General features: G+C 42.4%; 1 protein-coding gene across 1 annotated transcript in view; it reads left to right on the top strand.

Annotated features, from left to right (window-relative positions):
* bop1 (BOP1 ribosomal biogenesis factor) overlaps positions 1–21,747 on the top strand; it is a 170,338-nt gene that overhangs the window by 15,382 nt on the left and 133,209 nt on the right. Inside the window, exon 3 of the mRNA XM_072576465.1 lies at positions 4,137–4,271. Within this exon, the coding sequence (XP_072432566.1) occupies positions 4,137–4,271 (135 nt within the window). The remainder of the gene's footprint in view (positions 1–4,136; positions 4,272–21,747) is intronic.

Raw genomic sequence — 21,747 nt, 5'->3', positions numbered from 1 at the left:
GATGCACAGTTATGTGTACCTATATTACATTCCAATACTTTCACTCGCTGCTCTTAAGAAATTAACTAATTGAATAGCTTTTTAGTGACCCAGCACAGTCACAGATGAGCTGAATAGCTGCCTATGCTATAAGATTTCCTCGTTCTCAGTTTCCTCAATGCTGAAAGCTTGTGATGCAAGTGTTTTAACTCAGCTGAAAAAGAATGTGAGCTTGCCGAAAAGGGGGCTGAGGGTTGACCTAATAGAAGCCTTTAATTCTGCAAAGTTTTGATAGGATACAGAGAGAAAGCTTTCTCTTTTCAGAAAGAAAACATGAAAACAAGATCATCACCAAGAAATCCAATCGGGAATTCCGAAGAAATGCCTTTATCTGAGGAGTGGTGAAAATGTAGAGTTTGTTCCCATAATGAAGCTAATAACAGCCGTGTGTTTAATGGGAGATTTTGCAAGTGTTTAATGGAGAAGGGAATAGGGAGCTGTGATGATAGATGTGGAAAAGCGTTCAAGTGAAGCATAATCACTGGAATGGACTAGTTAGGATGAATGGCTTAGTGTTGTAGATCCCCTGTAATAGGTTCAGGCAGCTGCTTGGTAGAATTTAAACATTCCAGGATTCCCTCTGACAGAATTCTGCAACCGGGCAGCAATCGCAAATGTTTGATTGCTTGCTTCCAAACAGAGCAGAGACTGATGAGATTTTTGAAGAAGTTTTCTGGAGTGCAAGCCATCCCATCACTTCAAAGTTTGTGAGAAGGTTTGTAGCTCAGGTGCTCGTTGTTGTGGTTCTGTTAGCCGAGCTGGGAATTTGTGTTGCAGATGTTTCGTCCCCTGTTTAGGTGACATCCTCAGTGCTTGGGAGCCTCCTGTGAAGCGCTTCTGTGATGCTTCCTCCGGCATTTATAGTGATTTTTATCTGCTGCTTCCGGTTGTCAGTTCCAGCTGTCCGCTGCAGTGGCCGGTATATTGGGTCCAGGTTGATGTGCTTATTGATTTGAATCTGTGGATGAATGCCATGCCTCTAAGAATTCCCTGGCTGTTCTGTTTGGCTTGTCCTATAATAGAAGTGTTGTCCCAGTCGAACTCATGTTGCTTGTCATCTGTGTGTGGCTACTAAGGATAGCTGGTCGTGTCGTTTCGTGACTAGTTGGCGTTCATGGATGTGGAAATGACATGAGCCGCTATCCTTAGTAGCCACACACAGATGACAAGCAACATGAGTTCGACTGGGACAACACTACTAATATAAGACATGCCAAACAGAGAACAGCCAAGGAATTCCTAGAGGCATGGCACTCATCCACAGATTCAATCAATAAGCACATCGACCTGGACCCAATATACCGGCCACTGCAGCGGACAGCTGGAACTGACAACCGGAAGCGGCAAATACAAATCAGTATAAATGCCGGAGGAAACATCACAGAAGCGCTTCACAGGAGGCTCCCAAGCACTGAGGATGTCACCTAGACAGGGAACGAAACGTCTGCAACACAAATTCCCAGCTCAGTGAACAGAACCACAACATCCCATCACTCTTTGCCTCAGTAAGGTGAAGGTGCATCTCTGCCTAGAGCTTCTGCTGTCTGAATGGTCATGGTAACACCTGTGCTGCTGTCAGAAATGGAGATTTGGGATTTGAGCCACAAATTTCTACATAGCAGGATAGTGCGTGAGTTGAAGGGGATTTTAGAAAGGATCTCCCTTGGAGCATCACTCTTGGCCTTCTGGGTGGTGACGGCTGTAGATTTGGGCAGTGCTCCTGAAGAAACTTCGAGAATTCTGCAGTGCATCTTGCTAATGGTATTGACTGGAGCCATGTTGTATAAGTGAGAGAGGGACTGAACATTTGGATTAATGAATAAGATGCCAGTCAAGCTGGCTGTTATATCCTGGATGGTGCTGGAGCTGCATTTGACCAGGCATGTAGGTATTATTCAATCACACAATTTACTTGTGCCTTATAGATGGTAGGCAGGCTTTGATGATTTATTCGCTGTGCAATACCTAGTGTTTGTGCTCTAGTAGCAGTGGGGTTTGTGCTGCTCACATGTTGTTCAAATACCTGGAATAATTGTCAATGGAGTAGGCTGTAGCAACAGAAAGCTGATGATCCAACTGTCATAGCTATTATTTCTGTGACTGGATTAGTGGTGCTGGAAGAGCACAGCAGTTCAGGCAGCATCCAAGGAGCTTCTCCCTGGATGCTGCCTGAACTGCTGTGCTCTTCCAGCACCACTAATCCGGAATCTGGTTTCCAGCATCTGCAGTCATTGTTTTTACCTTTTATTATTTCTGTTACCTGGGTTTTGTGCTTAGTCCTAAAAGATCATTTATCCTTACTAGATTGCCTACTTATTAGTATATGAAATATTCAGAATTTGATTACATTGTGTGCACAAATTTTAGAATTGGAAAAATGGAAGATTGAGACAATTCTTGAGTTGCAAAGGCTTTACCAGGTAATCTTTGTAAGAAATCACAGGCCCAATAAAACTGGGAATTGTCTGTTTGCAAACGTCAACTGACTTTGTGGACTACAGCTTTTTAAAGGGGAGAAAAAAGTTGTTCTTTTAATGACTTTAATTTCTAGGTATACAGACTGGGGTTTGGAAGGATTCTTGTGCTGAACATTGCTGAGCAAAGTCTTGGGAGTTTTCTGTTTTGCTGCAACATAATAAGTGTGAAAAGGACATGCAAACTAAAAATAGCAAATTCAGGCTCTCCCAAAAACTGAGCGTTAGAAGAAAACTGGCAGTTTCTGATGAGGCTTGCAAGGGAAGGAACTCTCACTCTGCTTTTGATTTGATTTATTCTTGTCACATGTACTTAGGTGCAGTGAAATGCTTTGGTTTGCGTGCCGTACAGGCAGATCATACCATGCAAAGTGCATAAGTGTAGTGGAACAGAGCGAGGAATACAATGTTACAGCTGCAGAGAAGGTGCACAAAGACTGAAGTCAGTATTATATTGGAGAGGTCCATTCAGAAGTCTAATAACAGTGGGGAAGAAGAAAACCTTGTTTCTCATTTTAACAGACTTACAATTGTTCTGATCTTTTAAACCTCAATTCGAAGATATGTAAGAGTAAATTCTGCTGTAGAGAGCTGTCCTGCATCAGTGCCATCTTGAAAATGTATCTTGCATGATATATTGAATCCTAAAAGTTTTAAATATAATGTTCCTAACTGATTCCTCGCTGAATCAGTATTCCTGACTCCTGAACTTGGAAAGCTGAACATTATCTCTGTTTAAGCACATGGGTCTGACAGATCTCCAACCCAAACTGAAATAATATTGACTGTATTCTGATGTTTTCAGATAGGAAATGTGAGAAGTTAACCCATTCAATCATGTCCAGTTGAGCCCTTGACCTACAAGAGCTGTTACATTTTGCTTTTGTTCATCCCAACCATAATAGCTTAGTTGATCTCCAGTTTTGTCAGTTATTGAAAGAAAACATTTTGTTCACAAATGTTATTTTTGAGTTTACTGAAATTCCTTGTCAAAATCTGATCTAGTTAACTGTAATAAATAGAAACAAATTGACCACTTTTGCTGCTTGAATAAGGCACATAGGCTTTTGGAATAGTGGGGCTTGATTTCCAATGCACTCTTTGTATCAGATTTGGAATGACTCAGAATTAACAAGCATTTGGTCAATTATAAGTTTCTGAAGTTAGGAAAATTGTTACACTTCAACTTAGAGCTTGCAGGACAATACATGCTGGGTAGTCTTTTTTGGTCCTGCTTTGTTTTGCTCGCAAGTCTATAACGAACTAAATATTGCACTTGGCCATAGTCTTATTAAGGGTAAGATTGTGCAGTGATGATATTACCATGTTCTGGGCATGGAATGAAATTACCCCACGGGAATTGGTGAAATTGAAATTTTATTTTTTAAATCTGGAATTGAAGGTCCGTCTCTGTAATGATGATAACGACACTGTCACCACTAAAAAGTCAGCTGGTGCACTCGTATCCTTTATGAAAGGGAATCTGCTGTCCATGCCTGGTCTGGTCTACAGAACCAGTGAGTTTGATGGTTTCGTTAACAATCTCCTGCTTGTCCATTTTAACCCATATGCACAGCCTTAGTCTTATTTTGTTTTGGTTGTGTTTGTGGCTTTCTCTCTCAGATCCCTGAAGTTAGCACGAAGGAGGAAGAAGAAAACAATGGAAAGTTGGCCGAGTCAGACTGCAGTCTCCACCCGGAGCAGCCTGTGCTGACCCATCCACGAGATGAGTACGAAGAGGACACTTCAGATGAGGAGGTAAGGAGAGAGGTCTTGCTGTTGCCAGCAAATTTAACCCTTTGGATTGCTGATGTGTTTGAATCAATACTGAGGCAAAGTTGCTGGTTTTGGTTCAAAGCTAATCTTTTGAAAGCTAATTGATATTCATCCTTTAAATCTCTTGCTACTGCAAAATGTTCCTTTTTTTAAATACACAATGGAGAATGTTCATGGCTTTCTCTCTCCACTGCATCCAACCCCCCATTTGTTAGTTGTGCTGTTGTCTGAACACTTGAACCAGTAAGGTAACATTTGAAATGTTAACTTGCTCCCTCTCCATGGATGCTGTCTGACCTGCTGTGTTCTCCAGCATTTTTTCTTTTCAGGTGAAATTTACAAATAATTCCTGGTATCTTGTTCAAGTGGTGAGTCTTGGGCATCATATGTTAGTGGTTTCAGTGGTACTGTGCTTGACTATTAACCAGAAGGTTCTGGCTTCATAATGCCATTCCAGGAATGTGAGCATAACGTTCAGACCAGAGGATCTGTTTTTAATAGGATGTGAAATAGAGTGTCACCTATCCTTGCTGGTGGAATTAAAAAGATCCTAAGGTGCTTACTGGGGTGAAAAGCCAGTATGGTCGTTCTCCCAGTATTTGACCAATAATTATCCTTCAGCCAACATCAATCATCAAAGTTGTTGGGATCTAGTTGTTTGGTTTATGGCTATTTGGCCATTGCTGTGTTTCTCATGTTAAATATGAATTACAATTTAATTAAAAAATTGGTTTTGAAGGAGGCAAGGATGTCACCTGCTGAGCTAAGCTGACACTTGAATCCCTCTGTTCTATAGTTATTAAGGCAGTAGGTTGCTGTGCTGAACCTCATCGACAGTACAGTGCACCACCACCACTGTCTTCATTTGAAGAAGAAAATGGTAATGTCCTGCTTCTGTTTGTTGCTGAAAAGTTTTAGCTTCCTGGTGTGCTGCTTCATGCATCTCATGCATTTGTTGTACCCCTCAGGAATCCTGCACGCTCTAGTCATGGAAGCGAAAACCCTGTTGAATTCTCCCCCCACCCCAACAAATAAACACTGAGGACATTGAAGCCACTTGGAGAATTCTGACTCTTTGTGATCAGCTAACTCCACTTGAAGCAGGGAATTCAACAGGGACAAGTTTGCACTCAGTACCTTGACTGCTCACAGAGTCTTACCTCTCCTCCATTGGCACCACAGCTGCCCCTGAGGCTGCTTGTTCTTGTCGCATTTTAGTTTCTTTAGGCTGCACGCTGACCCTTGTCTCCACTTTTGTGGTGCTTTCTAAATAGTGACTATGTGCACTCATTGTGCGTCTTCATCCTGGAATGGTGAGGTGTTTGCTCCTGACATCTGGTTTCACTACTGAAGTTCCTGGGAGGATTTGTGTGCTTTCCTGTATTGGGTATACTTCCTGTGGGAATTGATGTCGGCAGTTAACCACTGGATTAGGTGTTCTTTCTGGAACAAATCTCCTTGGGGCTAATGTTGCTGGTGTGACCCCTGACAGTGCTGAGGCTGTTTGCACATTTTTGGATCAGTTTAGCCTAGTTTCTGGTGTTGAATTCCAGTCTCCTCCTCCGACCTTCGGTTATGATTTGAACAGACTCTGTGATTCCTGTTGGGAGGCTAAATGCTGCTGTCAAAAGATCCGCAGTTTAACAAACCTAGTGTGTCATTCTTGTAAAGGTTTGATCCCACTGTGAGCCTGGCCTGTCATGTTAGATAAAGGCTGTCATTGTTAATACAGTTTTATAAATTGCTTTCCCCCTTTTGTACGGTGTGACTCTGTAGATTTTCTCTTTGGCTATGAGTAAATGATGAGATTTAATGTTCAGATGTACTGTACTTCTGCCTGTAATACAGGGAGATCCATGGAACCTTTTGAAGTTTATAGCACAGGAAGATCCCATTTGATCTATGCTGTTTGCTGCTTCTTGGCTAGAATGATCCAAAATGTAATCTGCACTTTACCTATCCCTCTCGCCACCTTCAGCTTCATATATTTCTACAGTGTTTTTCAAATGCTGTCGATAGTGAAGTTGGACTGAAGGGTCTGTTTCCGTGCTGTACTACTCTATGATCTCAGCCATTCGGTCTCTTTGGACGAGTTCGCTGCACTTTGTGATGTTTCAAGGACTTTTATATGTCTCTAAGCCACATGAATCATGTTCTAAGTTTTTTAAATCTACAGCACAAAGAAAAGTGCTTTGTAACTCCACCAGGACCCCCCTGCCATTTCAAACAAGAGAATCAATCAATAAGAAGAATGAGTTAGACAGTGTAAGAAAGATTTGGGGGTACACGTAGGCCACAAATGTGCACAAGTTAACATATGCCTGGCCCTGTCTGTCCACTGTTGATTGGTCCTAATTTCTGAATGGACTTTGGATACAAATCTGGGAGATCATGGCTGACCTGTTAATCCAGAGCCCTAGGAAATGTTCTGGGATTTGGATTCAAATCTTACCACAGCAGTTGGTGGAATTTGAATTCAATAAAAATCTGGAATCAAGAATCTAATCATGACCACAAAACCCATCTGGTTCACACATATCCTTTAGGGAAGGAAACAGTCATTCCTTGCCTGGTCTGGCCTCCATGTGATTCCAGACTCTTGGCAATGTGATTGATTCTTAAATACCCTCTGGGATGCACAATAAATGCCGGCCCAGTGGTGCCCTCATTCTGTGAATAAATAAATAAATAAAGGTTGTTGGGATCACGTTCACTGAGAGTAGTTTTCAATTCTAGATGTATTAATGGAATTTAAATTCCATGGCTTTGAACCCAAGTCTCAGAGCATCAGCCTGGACCTCTAGATTACTGATGACATTATCACTACTGTCCAACAATCTTCACCCAATGCCTCTTTCCTCCGTACATGTTTAAGTGGGGCGGGTAGAGATGGACTGTTGCTTCTCCCTCTTGATGTTACTTGCGTAATTAAAGATCCATCCATGCTAGTTTATGCTTTGGTCCGAGGCTTGTTTTTATTTGACAATCTAATGGTTGCATAGAATCGTAGAATCATAGAATCTCTACAGTGTGGAAGCTGACCATTTAGCCCATCAAGTCCACACTGACCCTGAGAGTATCCCACCCCTACCATCCTATCCCTGTAATGCTGCATTTCCCATGGCCAATCCACCTAACCTGCACATCTTTGGACTGTGGGAGTAAATGGGAACACCCAGAGGAAACCCACGCAGGGAGAATGTGCAAACTCCACACAGACAGTCATCTGAGGGTGGAATCAAACCCAGGTCCCTGGTGCTGTGAGGCAACGGTGCTAACTACTGAGCTACCATGCCGCTCAGATTCCACGATTAATATTATAGTTCTGTTTCTTAACAGATTTTGAATTTTCCAGCTGTTGTGGTGGATTTTAACTAATGATTAACTTTATGCAGTGCCTTTAGTCCAGTCAATGTTCCAACACACTTGACGAGATGATTATCAGACAAATGTTGACTGCAGGAAATGCATCAGAACTGGAGCTCTGAAACAAAAATCATAGAATCCTGATAGTGTGCAAGCAGGTTATTCGGCCTGTCAAGTCAATGGTCAGTTAAATTCTGCCAGCATTAATGTGACGGAATTAATTTCTTCCTGGATTGCTTTGATTCTGTTGAAGAACACCAAGAGTGAGTTTGCAGAATTTATTGCCGGGATTCTACAGCAATCCACTTCTGATGGCTCAATGAAGAGCACAGGAAAGCATGCAAGGAGCAGTTCCAGGCATATCTGAAAATGAGGTGTCAACCTGGTGCAGCCACCAAATAGCATAAGCAGAGAAAGATGAACAGAGCTAAGTGATCCGACAAACAACGGATTAGATCTAAGCTCTGCAGTCCTGCCACATCCTGTCGAGAATACTGGTGGACAATTAAACAACTGACTGGAGTAGGAGGCTCCACAAATATTTCTATCTTCAAAGATGGCAGAGTCCAGCATAACCATGCAAAAGATAAGGCTGAAACATTTGTAACAATCTTCAGCCAGAAGTGCTGAGTGGGTTATCCATCTTGCCTCCTCCAGTGGTCCTCAGTGTCACAGATACCAGTCATCAACCAATTCAGTTAATTCCATGTGATAGCAAGAAGTGATTTGAAGCACTGGATAGTGCAAAGGCTATGGGTCTTGACAGCATTCTGGCAATAGTACTGAAGACACGTTCCAGAACTTGCCGATCCCATAGTCAAGCTGTTCCGATTCAGTTACAAGATTGGCATTTACCCGACAATGTGGAAAATTTCCCAGATATGCCCTGTACATACAAAGCAGGATAAATCTGACCAGGCAATTATGGCCCCATCAGTCTACTCTAAACATCAGTAAAGTGATGGAAGGTGTCATCAACAGTGTTACTAAACAGCACCTGCTCAGTGATGCCCAGTTTGGATTCAGCCAAGGCCACTCAGCTCTTGATGTCATTATAGCTTTGGTTCAAACATGAACAGAAGAGTTGAATTCCAGCGGAGAAGTAAGAGTGACAGCCCTTGACATCAAGGTTACATTTGACCAAGTGTGGCATCAGGGAGCCCTAACAAAACTGGAATCAATGGGTATCAGGCAGCAAACTCTCCAGTGGTTGGAGTCATACCTGGGAAGGTGGTTGTGGTTGTTGGACATCTCTGCAGGAGTTCCTCAGGGTTGTGTTCTAGGCCCAAGCATCTTCAGCTGCTTCATCATAACATCAGAAGTGGGGATGTGCAATCATTGGTGAACAATGATCAGTACAATTTGTGTCGTCTCAAATACTGAAGCAGTCCGTGTTCAAATGCAAGAGCATCTGGACAATATCCAGCCTTGGGCTGACAAATGGCAAGTAACATTTGTATTAGACAAATGTAAGGCTATGACCATCACCAATAGGAGATGGTCTAACCACTACTCCTTGTCATTCAATAACGTTACCATTACTGAATCTAACACTATCAACATCTCTGGGAATTGCCATTAAACGGTAACTCAACTGGACTGGTCACATAAAGGTATTGATTATAGGAGTAGGTCTGAGGCTAGGAATCCTGTGGCGAATAACTCACCTCCTGACTCCCTAAACCCTATCCACGAGCTAGAAGGCATGAATTAGGAGCGTGATCATTACTCCCCACTTTGCTGGGTAAGTGCAAGTCCAACAACACTCCAGAACCGTGACACCATCTAGGACAAAGCAGCCCACTTCACTGGCACTGCATCCACAAACATCCATCCCATCCACCATTGATGTTCAATTGCAGCAATGTGTGCTATCTCTACAAGAGAGAGAGAGTGCAGAAATTCACTAAAGATCCTTAGACAGCACCTTCAAAACCCACACCAACTACCAGATACATGGGAACACCACCACCTGCAAGCTTTTCTCCAAGCTGCTCACCATCCTGACTTGGAAATGTATTACTGTTTCTTCACTGTCATTGGGTTGAAATCTTGGAATTCCCTCCCTTAAAGCATTGTGGATCTACCTACCGCACAATAATTGCAGTAGTTCAAGGAGGTGGCTTACTACTACTACCTTCTCAAGGGCAACTAGGGATGGACAATAGATGTTGGCCAGCTAGAGACACCCACATCCCATGAGTGAATTAAAAAAAAGGTAGTTTTATTTTCACAGCTGACCAATGACCAGATTGAATCGTTGTCAGGGTAAGGTTTGAATTCAGGGCCCATCTGCTTGGGAAGCTGGAGAGGTTTGAAAGATTTGAATAATTAATTTGAGGTGACCTGTGGGTTGTTGGCCCTATAACCATAACTGTTGCACTCTTCCTTGGGGAATGTCTGTTTTGGTTAGCAGCCAAGGTTAGGAAGGAGGTGCAAACTTGGCACCCGTTTTTGTATAAGCTCTCCTTGTTTGTGGTTATTTGTATTTACGTGGAAAAGCAGTGGACATTCTGCAGTGAGGAGGAAAGTGCAAAAATGTTACTGATAGGATAAGCAAGAATCAAGTTGAGCACTTTTCATTCCCATTAACTGCCTTTCTTCAGTATCTCTTGATCACTTCCTTTGCCAAAGAGGGTAACAGTATCCCCTTAAACTTGTTTTAGATATTTTTAATGGACCACTTCACTGATGTTATTACATAGCTCTGAAACAAATGGAACTTGTCCTTTTTTTTTAAAGCTTCTCAGCTGTTGAGTGGAAAAGGTCTGCATGTTTCCCCCCACTTTTTAACTCTTAATTTCCTACTTGTTCAGCTTGTCCCCCTGGTTTTGAGGAGGAAATGAAGCTGTTAGATAACAGCTGCTGATGCTGTTGACCAGGCCACCATATGCTCTTTAGTTAATGCAGGCAGCCTTGTCAATTATGCTAGAAATTTAAGTGATGGAAGTTTATTAAGTTAGGAGGATCAATAACATGGGGGAAGTGTGTGGGCGTGAGATTGGGAGTGAGGGAGCGGATGTATGGACGTGGAAAGGAGAAGGACTTGTTGAGTACATTGGTCACCTGATTAGGAAGAATGTTTAATTAATGAACATGATATACCAGAGAGGAGTTAATTCTAAACATTTATCATGTCTTGTTTTACCAGGAATTGTGATTGCAAGGGACTGTTCCTTTTTTTTTTAAACTCACCTAACTTCAGTCAAGCACTTGGTGATCTTCCAGTGTTTGTTCTGTTTTTACATGGAAAGATTATGGCAAGATGTAACTTTGTTCTCTGCTTTGACAACCCTTGCAGTCAAAAAAGCTTTTTCAGGAGAGCAGTGAGAATAGTTCCTTCCAGCTGGCCCTGTCATTCAGGGGACTGTGCACAGGATCTTGTTCATCCTGCTTTGCTGACAAGCTCCTATCCCTTTAGGAGCCAGGAAACTGTCAGTTTTCCTTTCTGAAAGCTTTGACTGCATGTTGTTCACTTTGCTGGATGGCTATCTGTTGCCGAGGGTGAAACAGTTACTGAGAGCTCTGTTTGTTATTTTGTTTTTGACTGCCCAACAGTTCCCCGCTATAAGAAGACGCTGTTTTGGAGGGTTTTGATTCACTCTTTCAATCATTCCTTGGAGATGGTGTGTGTGGTTCCGCTTGAGCAATCCTGGATGAGGCCATGTTTTGCAAAATATGGTGGACATTTCTTTCAGACTGTACCAGAGGCATGGGAGACAGCTGTTGGCTTGTTCTGCGAGTTGGCATGAGTCGACTGATTGTTTTGCTCTGGAATTCTATTGTGTGCCCATCTGTAGCCTTCATTTTCATTTAAGCTTCCAAACAAGAAGAGGACATTTTAATTTGTACTGAACATCAGTGTCAATATTGTCGGAGAGATCCAAGTGGCAAATATGATCTAGAATAGTGAGATAGGCTTGCGGGTCTGAATGGTGTACTCCTGCTCCTAATGATCCTAAAAGACAAACTTGCCAATGAAAAATGGTCAAGATTACCAAAATGCTTGACAGCCAGTTGTAAATTTCTAATATAATTTAGGAAACTTGGCAACCAATTTATGTACAACAAGTTCCCATTAACACTCAGAAGTGAGAACTGACTTCAGTCTGTGCTGTTGACAGTGAACTTTTAAAAACTTGATTCATGGGTATGGAATTGTTGACAAGTCCACCGTTGTTTTGCCCATCTCTAATTACCCTTGTTCAGCTATTCGAAAGAGCCATTAAGAGTCATCAAAGTTGCTGTGGGTTTGGAGTTATGTGGAGGCCAGAACAGGTATGGATGGCAGATTTTCTTCCCTCAAGTACATTAGTGAAGCAGGCTGGGTGATTTTTATATTAAAATTTCATCATTCAGGGGATGTGGGCATCACTGTCGAGGCCAGCATTCATTGTCCATCCTTAGTTACCCAAAGGGCAGTTGAGTCAACCACATTGTTATGGGTCTGGAGTCACAGTTAAGGATGGCAGTTTCCTTCTCTAAAGGACGTTAGTGAACCAGATGGGTTTTTCCTGACAATTGACAACAGTTTCATTGTCATCATTATACTTTTTAATTCCAGATTTTTACTGAATTCAAATTCCACCATCTGCCATGATAGGATTCAAACCCAGGTCCCCACAGCATCACTCGGGTCTTCAGAATACTAGTCCAGTGAGAATACCATTAACCCATTGCTTCTCTTTGACATTAATTGTTGTAATAGTGTCATGGTTACCATGTTACTTGAATGCAATTCCGGATTTTAAAATTAAATTTAAGCTGCAGTCATGGTATTTGAACCCATGTTCCTCAGGGCAATGCCCTGGGCCTTTTGGATAAATAGTCCAGTGACATTATCATTACACCACTGTCTTATCCCCATGTTACCCAGGATGTTGGAGAGACTCCCCTGCATTTCAACATAGTGTCACAAAATGTTTTATGCCAATCTGAGAGTTCAGATTCAGTTAGTATTTCATTCAAAGCATATCGATAGGTTGAGGATTTCACTGCAGTATTGCATCAGTCCCTTCAATGAGCTGGATGTTACGACATTCTGAATCTGAGATCTATGTCAATGCTGATACAGGAGGGGGGAGGTGGATTGGTTGCGTTGGCACATGGACATAGTGTCTTACTGAATAAGCAGAGCATGCACAGTGTCTGCTTGTGTTCATTAGATTTCTGTCTACAGTGTGGGCAGCTGTAGAGAGAAAGAGAATGTTGCCTCATATGGGTGCAGGTCTGGCCCTCTGTGATTGGGAATGGATCAGTTGGCCAGATTTGAAACTCTCACCCATTCCCTCTGGTCACTATTGGTGCACAACCCATCCATATTTAAAAGTTGCAGTGAGGTTGGTGTCTCTTTAAAGGTACAGACGGAAGAAAGCTACTGTGCCGAATGATTATTCCATCTGTGTGGAGTGAGTGAGTGACGAGGCATTGTGGAATAGAGTGCTGGCAGCCGTCCCTGTTCCACTTCCTGGCAATAGCAATCCCTGCTGCCGGTCGCCTGCAGTCTGAGAACTGATGGAAGTTCAATCGCACAGTAGCTGCAGGGCTCTCCTGGAATAGCCATCAGGCCTTTGCAGCTTTACTGAAAGCAGCTGCCTGCTTTGTTCAGCCTGGAATGGTGGCTGGAATTGGGAGGGTATGTGTATTTACCTCCTGACTGAATTCGCGTGCACCAAGCATGGGGGAGCTGCTAACCTTTTTGTCAAGTGCTGCAGTTCTGGGTAAGAAGTTGCTGAAGAGTCACTGTCACTGACCAGACATCCAGCTCCCTGCATGAAGAGACAAAGAAATGTTTCTGCTGAGACTTTATAACCTCTTAACTTTTGACAGCTTTGTGACATTTTCACAGCTAAGGCAGAAAGTGGGCTGTAGGACTAAGTGCATTGCTCTTTCAGAATAGCTGAGTGGCCTTTTCTGTTATGACGTTTGTCTATTTTTATGAAGGCCTTTACAGCCAAGAAGTATCTTTTAGTCAAGTCAGTGTTAGAAAGTAGGGAAAACAGCAGCCAATTTTGCACACAGCAAGGTCAGGCATACAAACATATGAATTAGGACCAGGACGAAGGCACTTCCATCAAGGGACCACGTTCCATCTCATATTTCCTGCTGCTGCAGGTCTCCAAGGTGTATGTAGAGTCATAGAGATATAGAGATATACAGCACAGAAACAGATCCTTCGGTCCAACCTGGCCATGCCGACCAGATATCCCAACCCAATCTAGTCCCACCTGCCAGCACCCAGCCCATATCCCTCCAAACCCTTCCTATTCATATACCCATCCAAATGCCTCTTAAATGTTGCAATTGTACCAGCCTCCACCACATCCTCTGGTAGCTCATTCCATACATGTACCACCCTCTGTGTGAAAGAGTTGCCCCTTAGGTCTCTTTTATATCTTTCCCCTCTCACCCTAAACCTATGACCTCTAGTTCTAGACTCCCCGACCCTAGGGTTTTATTAGATTAGATTAGATTAGATTAGATTAGATTAGATTAGATTAGATTAGATTAGATTAGATTACTTACAGTGTGGAAACAGGCCCTTCGGCCCAACAAGTCCACACCGACCCGCCGAAGCGCAACCCACCCATACCCCTACATTTACCCCTTACCTAACACTACGGGCAATTTAGCATGGCCAATTCACCTGACCTGCACATCTTTGGACTGTGGGAGGAAACCGGAGCACCCGGAGGAAACCCATGCAGACACGGGGAGAATGTGCAAACTCCACAGAGAGTCGCCTGAGGCGGGAATTGAACCCAGGTCTCTGGCGCTGTGAGGCAGCAGTGCTAACCACTGTGCCACCGTGCCGCCCAGCAACATGTGGCAGCAACAAACAGAACTTCACCAAAGATCATCAGCACCTTCCAAACTCATGATCACTTCCTCCTAGAAGGACAAGGGCAGCAGATATGAGAACACCACCACCTTCTAGTTCCCCTCCAAGCCACTCACCGTCCTGACTTGGAAATATATCACTGTTCCTTTACTATTGCTGGGTAAAAATTCTCTAATTCTTTCCTTCATGGTATTGTAGGTCAACCCAAAGCAGATGGACTGCAGCTGTTCACAAGAAGGCAGCTCACCACCATCTTCAAGGGCAACTAGGAACAGGTAATAAATGCAGACCAGCCAGCGGCACCCACATCCCACAAATGAATAAAATAAACTGGAAGTTAACAGATCTGTGCGCAGACCATCCCCACACACCTTCTAGGGAACATTATCCATAGCTCTGGTCTCCCAATTCAGTTAGATCATGACTGATCTAATTTATCCACATTCCTGCCTACTCCTGATAAATTTTCATCCTCTTGCTTATCAAGAATTTCTCTTCCTTCACCTTTAAAAATATTTAAAGTGTTTCCATTGCTATTTGAGGGAAAGAGTTTAAAAGGCCTCCACCCTCTGAGAAAAATTCTTCTTAATGTTTTAAAGCAGCGACCTCTTATTTTAAACGTGGACCCATTGTTCTAGATTCTCCCAGAAGAAGAAACCTCCTCAACAAATCTACTATGTCAATAGCCCTTAAGATCTTACGTGTTTCAATCAAGTAATATCTTGTTATCCCATACTCTAGCGGATACCAGCTAGCCTGTCCAAACCTTCATCGTAAGACAATCTGCCCATTCCTGGTGTTAGCCCATTTAAACCTTCTCTGAACTGTTTCCAAAGCATTTACATTCTTTCTTAAGTAAAGAGAACAATGCTCTGCGTACTATTCGAGATGTGGTCTCACCAATGCCCTGTACTACTTAAGCATGTTAGGCATAACCCACTTTAGTATTTGATTTCCTTCACCATTGTTATGACCAGGTGAGGAAGAGTTACAGCTTCCCCTTTATTTTCTAGCACCATTTCTTGGTTAGTTGTAACAGTTTTTTTTTTCAGTTTTCCTTTAGTACATAGCTGTCACATTTCATTTTTGGTCGGTTTAGTTAAGTTTAATTGCAGCAATGTAGGTTCCAATGTTTTCTTCAGTGTTTGAAAATGAAGTTTTTATTGTTTTTAAAACAATCTCTCTCTTTTGCTCGCTTGTGAGAGTCTGTGCGGACACACACAGATAACGAATGTACAGTAAAGATTAGGAGGAAGGGAGAGGAGTTTTAATACAGGCAGGAAGACCGAAGCAAATTGAGATACTGATCTTCAGAGTCCTCTGAGTTGCAAGGACAAATCAACCTGAATCTGACTATGTAGCTTTCTTTGTGTTTCTTTAGCAGTGGAAAAGTTTGCAGATCTTGTGTGAATAACACTTTTTTTTCCAAATTGATTTTTCACCAGTGCTGGTTTTTGCAATTGAGACTGATGGAGAGAAAAGCATTCAGTATCCTTGCAGTTATTAGTCCATGTTCTGTGCCTGTGTCGCTCTCTACAAAGGTTGCGTGGTTCCTTTGTGGATCCTGGTGTCTGTCATTGATTCAATTTATACTTGAAGGTTGCAGGCAGCCTTCTGTCTCTCAGTACGTTCAGTTATTGTGCAAATGTGGATAAAATGAGAGATATCGACTTCTCAACACTTCCACTGAGTTTCAGTGTCTCTCCATGAAACTGAGAATTCTGAGGCAGCCACTTCTATATGTTCCATGTTAGTTGCTTGAACTTGTTGGTGATCTGAGTAGTCTTTCTTTTAAACTTTAATGGACTATAAATGGTTTATTAAAGTCAAATGATGGAAGTTTTTAATCTTGTCCATTTTCAGTATGATTGTAATGAAAAACAAACTTTTCTTTTAGCTTTCGAAATACTGGGTGTACCTACATACTAAACCTTTTATGATTCTGTGTATAAAGATCCTTCTGCATCTTGGAGTTCATGTAATCTCTCACCGTTTAGATATCCATCTGCCAGAATGAACAAACTTGCCTTTTTCCATATTATTCGAACTCACATAGCAAGCTATTTTTGCAATTTGCTTTCTTATTTACTTTTTGAATCATCAAATTTAGCAAGCTTGTCTTCGGTTTCTTCATCCAAGTAATTTGTATAAATTCTAAAACATTGAGGCCCCTGTACCTGTTACATTTTTCCAACTTGGAAATAACCCAACTCTCTGCTCACTGTTTCCTGACTGCCTGTCAGTCTTCTGTCTGTGTCAATGTTACCCACTACCCTGAATCTTTGCAGTAACCCTTGATGAGACACTTGATTTGAATGTCTTTAGAAATCTAAGTGCATTATATCCTCCAGTTCCCCTTTATCCACAGTCCATGTTACTTTCGATCGAAGAAAATGTTGGAATTGATGTTGCTGTTATCTGATGGGATCATCCCTCTCCCAACTGAGAGAATTTAGGAAAATCAAAACCGATACAGCCACTATCTCACAAGCTATTTATTTTGAAATAAAGTCAATGAAAGCTTGGGGATTTGTTGGCTTGCAGTTCCAGAAGTTGCTTGAACTCACTTCTCTGATAATTGTAAACTTCCCAAGTTTCTCCCTTCGAAGATTTATAGCTATTTCTGGGATGGTACTTACTTCCTCTGTAGTGAAGATTGATGCAAACTGTGCAATTCATCTGCCATTTCCTTATTTTCCTTTATTTAATTCCCCAGGCTCACTTTCTATACGATTCATGCTCAGTTTAGCTAATATTTTCTTCCCTATTGATTAATCTTTTAGTCATATTTTCTGTTTTTATGTTCTATCTTTATGTTCTGTCTTTATGTCCTGCCACTCATCTTTGCTCAATAATGTGTCTTCACTTTCAGTTGGACACTACCTTGAATTTTTTAGTAGATCATAGGTGATGGATCCACACCTTGAATTTTTTTTCTTATTCATTTGAAGTACATCTGTTCTGTGTGTGTCTGAACAACTCCCTTAAATGTGTGCCACTTAATATCTATTGGCATATTCCTTAATCTAATTTGTCAGATCATTTCAACTAGTTCTACTTTCACATCCTAAAAATTAGCCTTATTTAAGTTTAAAGTACTAGTGTTGGACCCTCTCTTCTCTCTCAAACTGAATGTAAAATTCAATCATTGTTGCCACCTAGGGGTGCCTTTATGAATTACTCCTAACTTGCTGCAGATGTAGTATAGCCTCTTCTCTCTCTTCAGATAATGTTGTTCTAAGCAAATCATCAAAAGTTTTACTCTGAACTTTTCATCTCGGCTTCATTTGCCAACTTGCATTCTCTACGTGGATAAACGTCCCTTTCATATTTTTCATACCTTTCAGACAAATTCCTGTAGTTATTCCTTTATACTGCATTTAACTAAGTGGTTCCTGTTCAGGAGTTTACATGCCACTCCCACAATGACTTCTTGCCTTTTGCCTTTATCAATTATCACTAGAATATTGCATGCAATCTGGTCGCCTTCCTGTCGGAAGGATGTTGTGAAACCTGAAAGGGTTTAGAAAGATTTGCAAGGATGTTGCCAGGGTTGGAGGATTTGAGCTATAGGGAGAGGCTGAATTGGCTAGGGCTGTTTTCCCTGGAGCATCGGAGACTGATCGGTGACCTTATCGAGGTTTACAAAATTATGAGGGGCATGGATAGGATAAATAGACAAGGCTTTTTTTCCCCTGGGATGGGGGAGTCCAGAACTGGCAAGCATAGATTTAGGGTGAGAGGGGAATGATATAAAAGAGACCTAAAAAGGGGCAACTTTTTCATGCAGAGGGTGGTACGTGCATGGAATGAGCTGCCAAGGGAAGTTTGGAGGCTAGTTTAATTGCAACATTTAAAGTATTTGAATAGGAAGGGTTTGGAGGGATATGGGCCAAATGCTGGCAAATGGGACTAGATTGGGTTGGGATATCTGGTTGACATGGGTGGGTTGGACTGAAGGGTCTGTTTCCGTGCTGTATATCTAAGACTGTCTCCCAATATTGTCTCTTTGCGGTGGTTTCCTAAACGTGGATAATACAAAATCAGCGATGTGATGACAATCTGTTATCATTCCAGTTGATGTGACGATTGAAAAAGTTAAACCTGAAATGAAATTTGCCTTGGTTTTTTTTTGAAACAAACAAAGGCTACAGATTTGGACTTAACAATAAACAGAAGTTTGTTTCTTTCACTTGCTTAACAAAATAAAATAATCAAGCAATCTACGTCTGACAGCTTAAAAGCTTTCAAACACTCTTCAGAATTAAAATCCAACCTATTCCCCAACATTATCACGTTACATTTAATCAAAAGAGAGAGAAGGTTTCCTTCCCTATCACATTTGTAGGTTGACTTAACTGCTTTTTCTGTTCTGGTGCTGTTTCCTGCATACCTTTTTTGTACAGTTCTCACAACTGACATCCTGACTTTCTCAGCTTTCAATTACCAGTGCATATTGCTAACCAAACACACTTTATCTGCAAGTTTTCACTAACTAAAGCCTTCACACTGAGGTAACTTATTCTCTTCACTGGTGTGAACAAGCTTCTACTCTTGCATCTAACTTCAGACAAAGTATCTTTCCAACTGAATTCTGAAGCTTTTGACAAACTTTTTAACAACTTTTGCTCGTTCTCGCTCATACTCAGCTAATGGCTTAATGTCTTTTTTTTCCCTTCCCCTGTCATAAAAGCCTATGATGTCAATAAATGTCCATTAACAGCACAGGAAGCCTTCAGCCATATGCTTACTGATGCATACTAGTTTAATATTACGGTTCTGAAAAGGCTAACCTAGTTAATTATTAAGCCCATTCACTAAACATAATTTAACACCGGATACCACGAGTATGAAATTAATCTTTTTAAAAAGAATTATATAATGATCTCTTGTCTTTCATGATTTTCATCTCACCAGCCAGTGTTTGTATGATTGTCCAGGATACTGGAGAACTGCTATAGCCCTTTTTCGCAACAGCGTTATGTCTTGGACCATTATGGAGAGAACCGATGGCCCCTGTATTTAATGTCTTGGCCAAAATATAACATCTCTGCCAGTACTGCAATATGTTGTGCTATTAGCCTCGACTTTTGTGCTCAAGACTTTGGAGAACTGTATTATGGATCGTGCAGCTTATGGTATTTAATGTACCCCTGTTTCCTCTTACCCAGTAATGAAGCTGTGCCATTGAATTGGAATTGGGTTATTTTACGTTTCAATCATGTACTGATCCAGGGTTGTTTGTTCATAAAATAGAGCTGTGGCAAATCTCTGCCTTAGTCCAGGGCTCATTCCAAGGATATGAATTCCATTCCCCTATTCTGCTATCCTCAAAAATTGGATTTTGAGTGGGAGGCTAGTTGCTGTAGCCTCCATGAAGAACACTGGAGGGCGCTGCAGTATCACAGCTTCCAAATAAACCTGATGGACTATAACCTGGTGTTGTGTGATTTTTAACTTGGTATCACAGGAGATAATGTTCCCTTCGGTAGTGCAATGTGGGTATTACAGCAATTCCTGGTGGTTACAGTCTCACTCTTACTCCCAACAAGGTGCATCGTATCGAACTTGTGTTCTTTATTTCCTCAGACATTGTAATGGCAGTTCAGTTTAGCAAGATCCAGACACCATACGGTACCTGGTTCAGGTGCTGGTTTTACCAGCATTATTTTAGCGGGCTCAAGGACATCCTGCCCAGGGCTGATCCTGTTATTAGATAGTGGGCAGAAGTGATTTTTAGCATGAGTGACAGTTCCAACATCAGCCACAGATCCTTTAGTATCGCTGCTTCTGTCCCAACATAAATCAAGCAAATTAAGGATTAAGTTTGAGTCTTTTAATCACAAAATTGAATTACAAATGTTTTTATAGCTTGTAAAGAATTGGCAGTGAGGCAGACTTTAAGGTCAGACTACAGTAGTTTGAATTTTCACTATCCCTTCATTCCGTAAGGTGGTTGAGGCATTCAGTATTTTCAAATTTCCATTAATACTCTACCTCCAATAGTAAACTTCCAGTTGCACCTTGGCTTAGACCTGGCTATCAGCAGAACGTCAGCATGAATGGCAGCTTGTGATAAAACTTGACAGGGTAAAAACAGACTTGGGAGAAGTTATCCCTGCCAGATTAGGAGGAGCTCTATAACACAGGAGTACAGTCTAAGCTTAGGAGCTGGTCAGTTTGGAGTGGGGTAGGGGTGGAGGGGGGTGAGGGGAATGGTGTGTCACACCATCTTGGGGGGTTGGGGGAGGGGGTGCTGTACATCTGGGGCATTGATGCTTTCAAAGATGCTGACAATCAAATGAGATCATAGAATCTATGGGAGAAGGAGAAAGGGGAAGAAACGGGGAAAGAAAGGGGGCGGAAGGAGAGAGGGGGAAGTAGGGAGGGGAGAAGGAGAAAGGGGGGAATGAAACGAGAAGGAGAGAGCAAGAAGGCGAGGGGGGAGAATAGAGAGGGAAGGAAGGGAGTTGGAGATAGGGGAGAAGGAGAGAGGGAAAGGAAGGGGGAAGGAGTTGGGTGAGAAGCAGAGAGGGGAAGGAAGGGGGAAAGAGAAGGGAGAAGGAGAGACGAGAAGGAAGGGGGGAGAGAGGGGGGAAGGAAGGGGGGAGAGAGGGGAGAAGGAGAGACGGGAAGGAAGGGGGGAGAGAGGGGAGAAGGAGAGACGGGAAGGAAGGGGGGAGAGAGGGGAGAAAGAGAGAGGGGAGAAGTAGAGAGGGAAGAACGGGGGAAGGAGAGAGGGGAGAAAGCGAGGAGGGATTAGAGGGGGACAGATAGAAGGGGGAAATGAGACAGTGGGGAAGGGGGAATGAGTGAGGGGAGAAGGAGAGGGGGAAGGAGAGAATAGGGAAGGATAGAGGGGGAAGGAGAGGGGGAAGACGGAGAGAGGGGAAGGAGGGGGAAAGGAGAGAGGGAGAAGGAAGGAGGAAGCAAAGGAGGGGGGGGGGACAAGGAGAGAGAGGAGAAGGAGAGGGGGGGGAAGTAGGGAGGGGAGAAGGAGAAAGGGGAAGAAACAGGGAATGAAAGAGAGGGGAAGGAAGGAGGAAGGAGGGAGGGGAGGAGGAGAGAGGGGGAAAGAGAGAATTAAAAAAAAAAGAAAAAAAGACAGGAATAAAAGGATGACTAGGGTAGGTATTGGTCCAGTCAAGGATAGTAGTGGGAAATTGTGTGTGGAGGCGGAGGAGATTGGTCAGACACTAAATCAATACTTTTCATCAGTATTCACTCAGGAACAGGACATTGTTGCCGATG

Source organism: Chiloscyllium punctatum, chromosome 8 (genome assembly GCF_047496795.1).
Source record: "Chiloscyllium punctatum isolate Juve2018m chromosome 8, sChiPun1.3, whole genome shotgun sequence".
Lineage (NCBI taxonomy): Eukaryota > Metazoa > Chordata > Chondrichthyes > Orectolobiformes > Hemiscylliidae > Chiloscyllium > Chiloscyllium punctatum.
The sequence above is the reverse complement of the archived record's forward strand: the minus strand, read 5'-3'. Positions and strand labels throughout refer to the sequence as shown.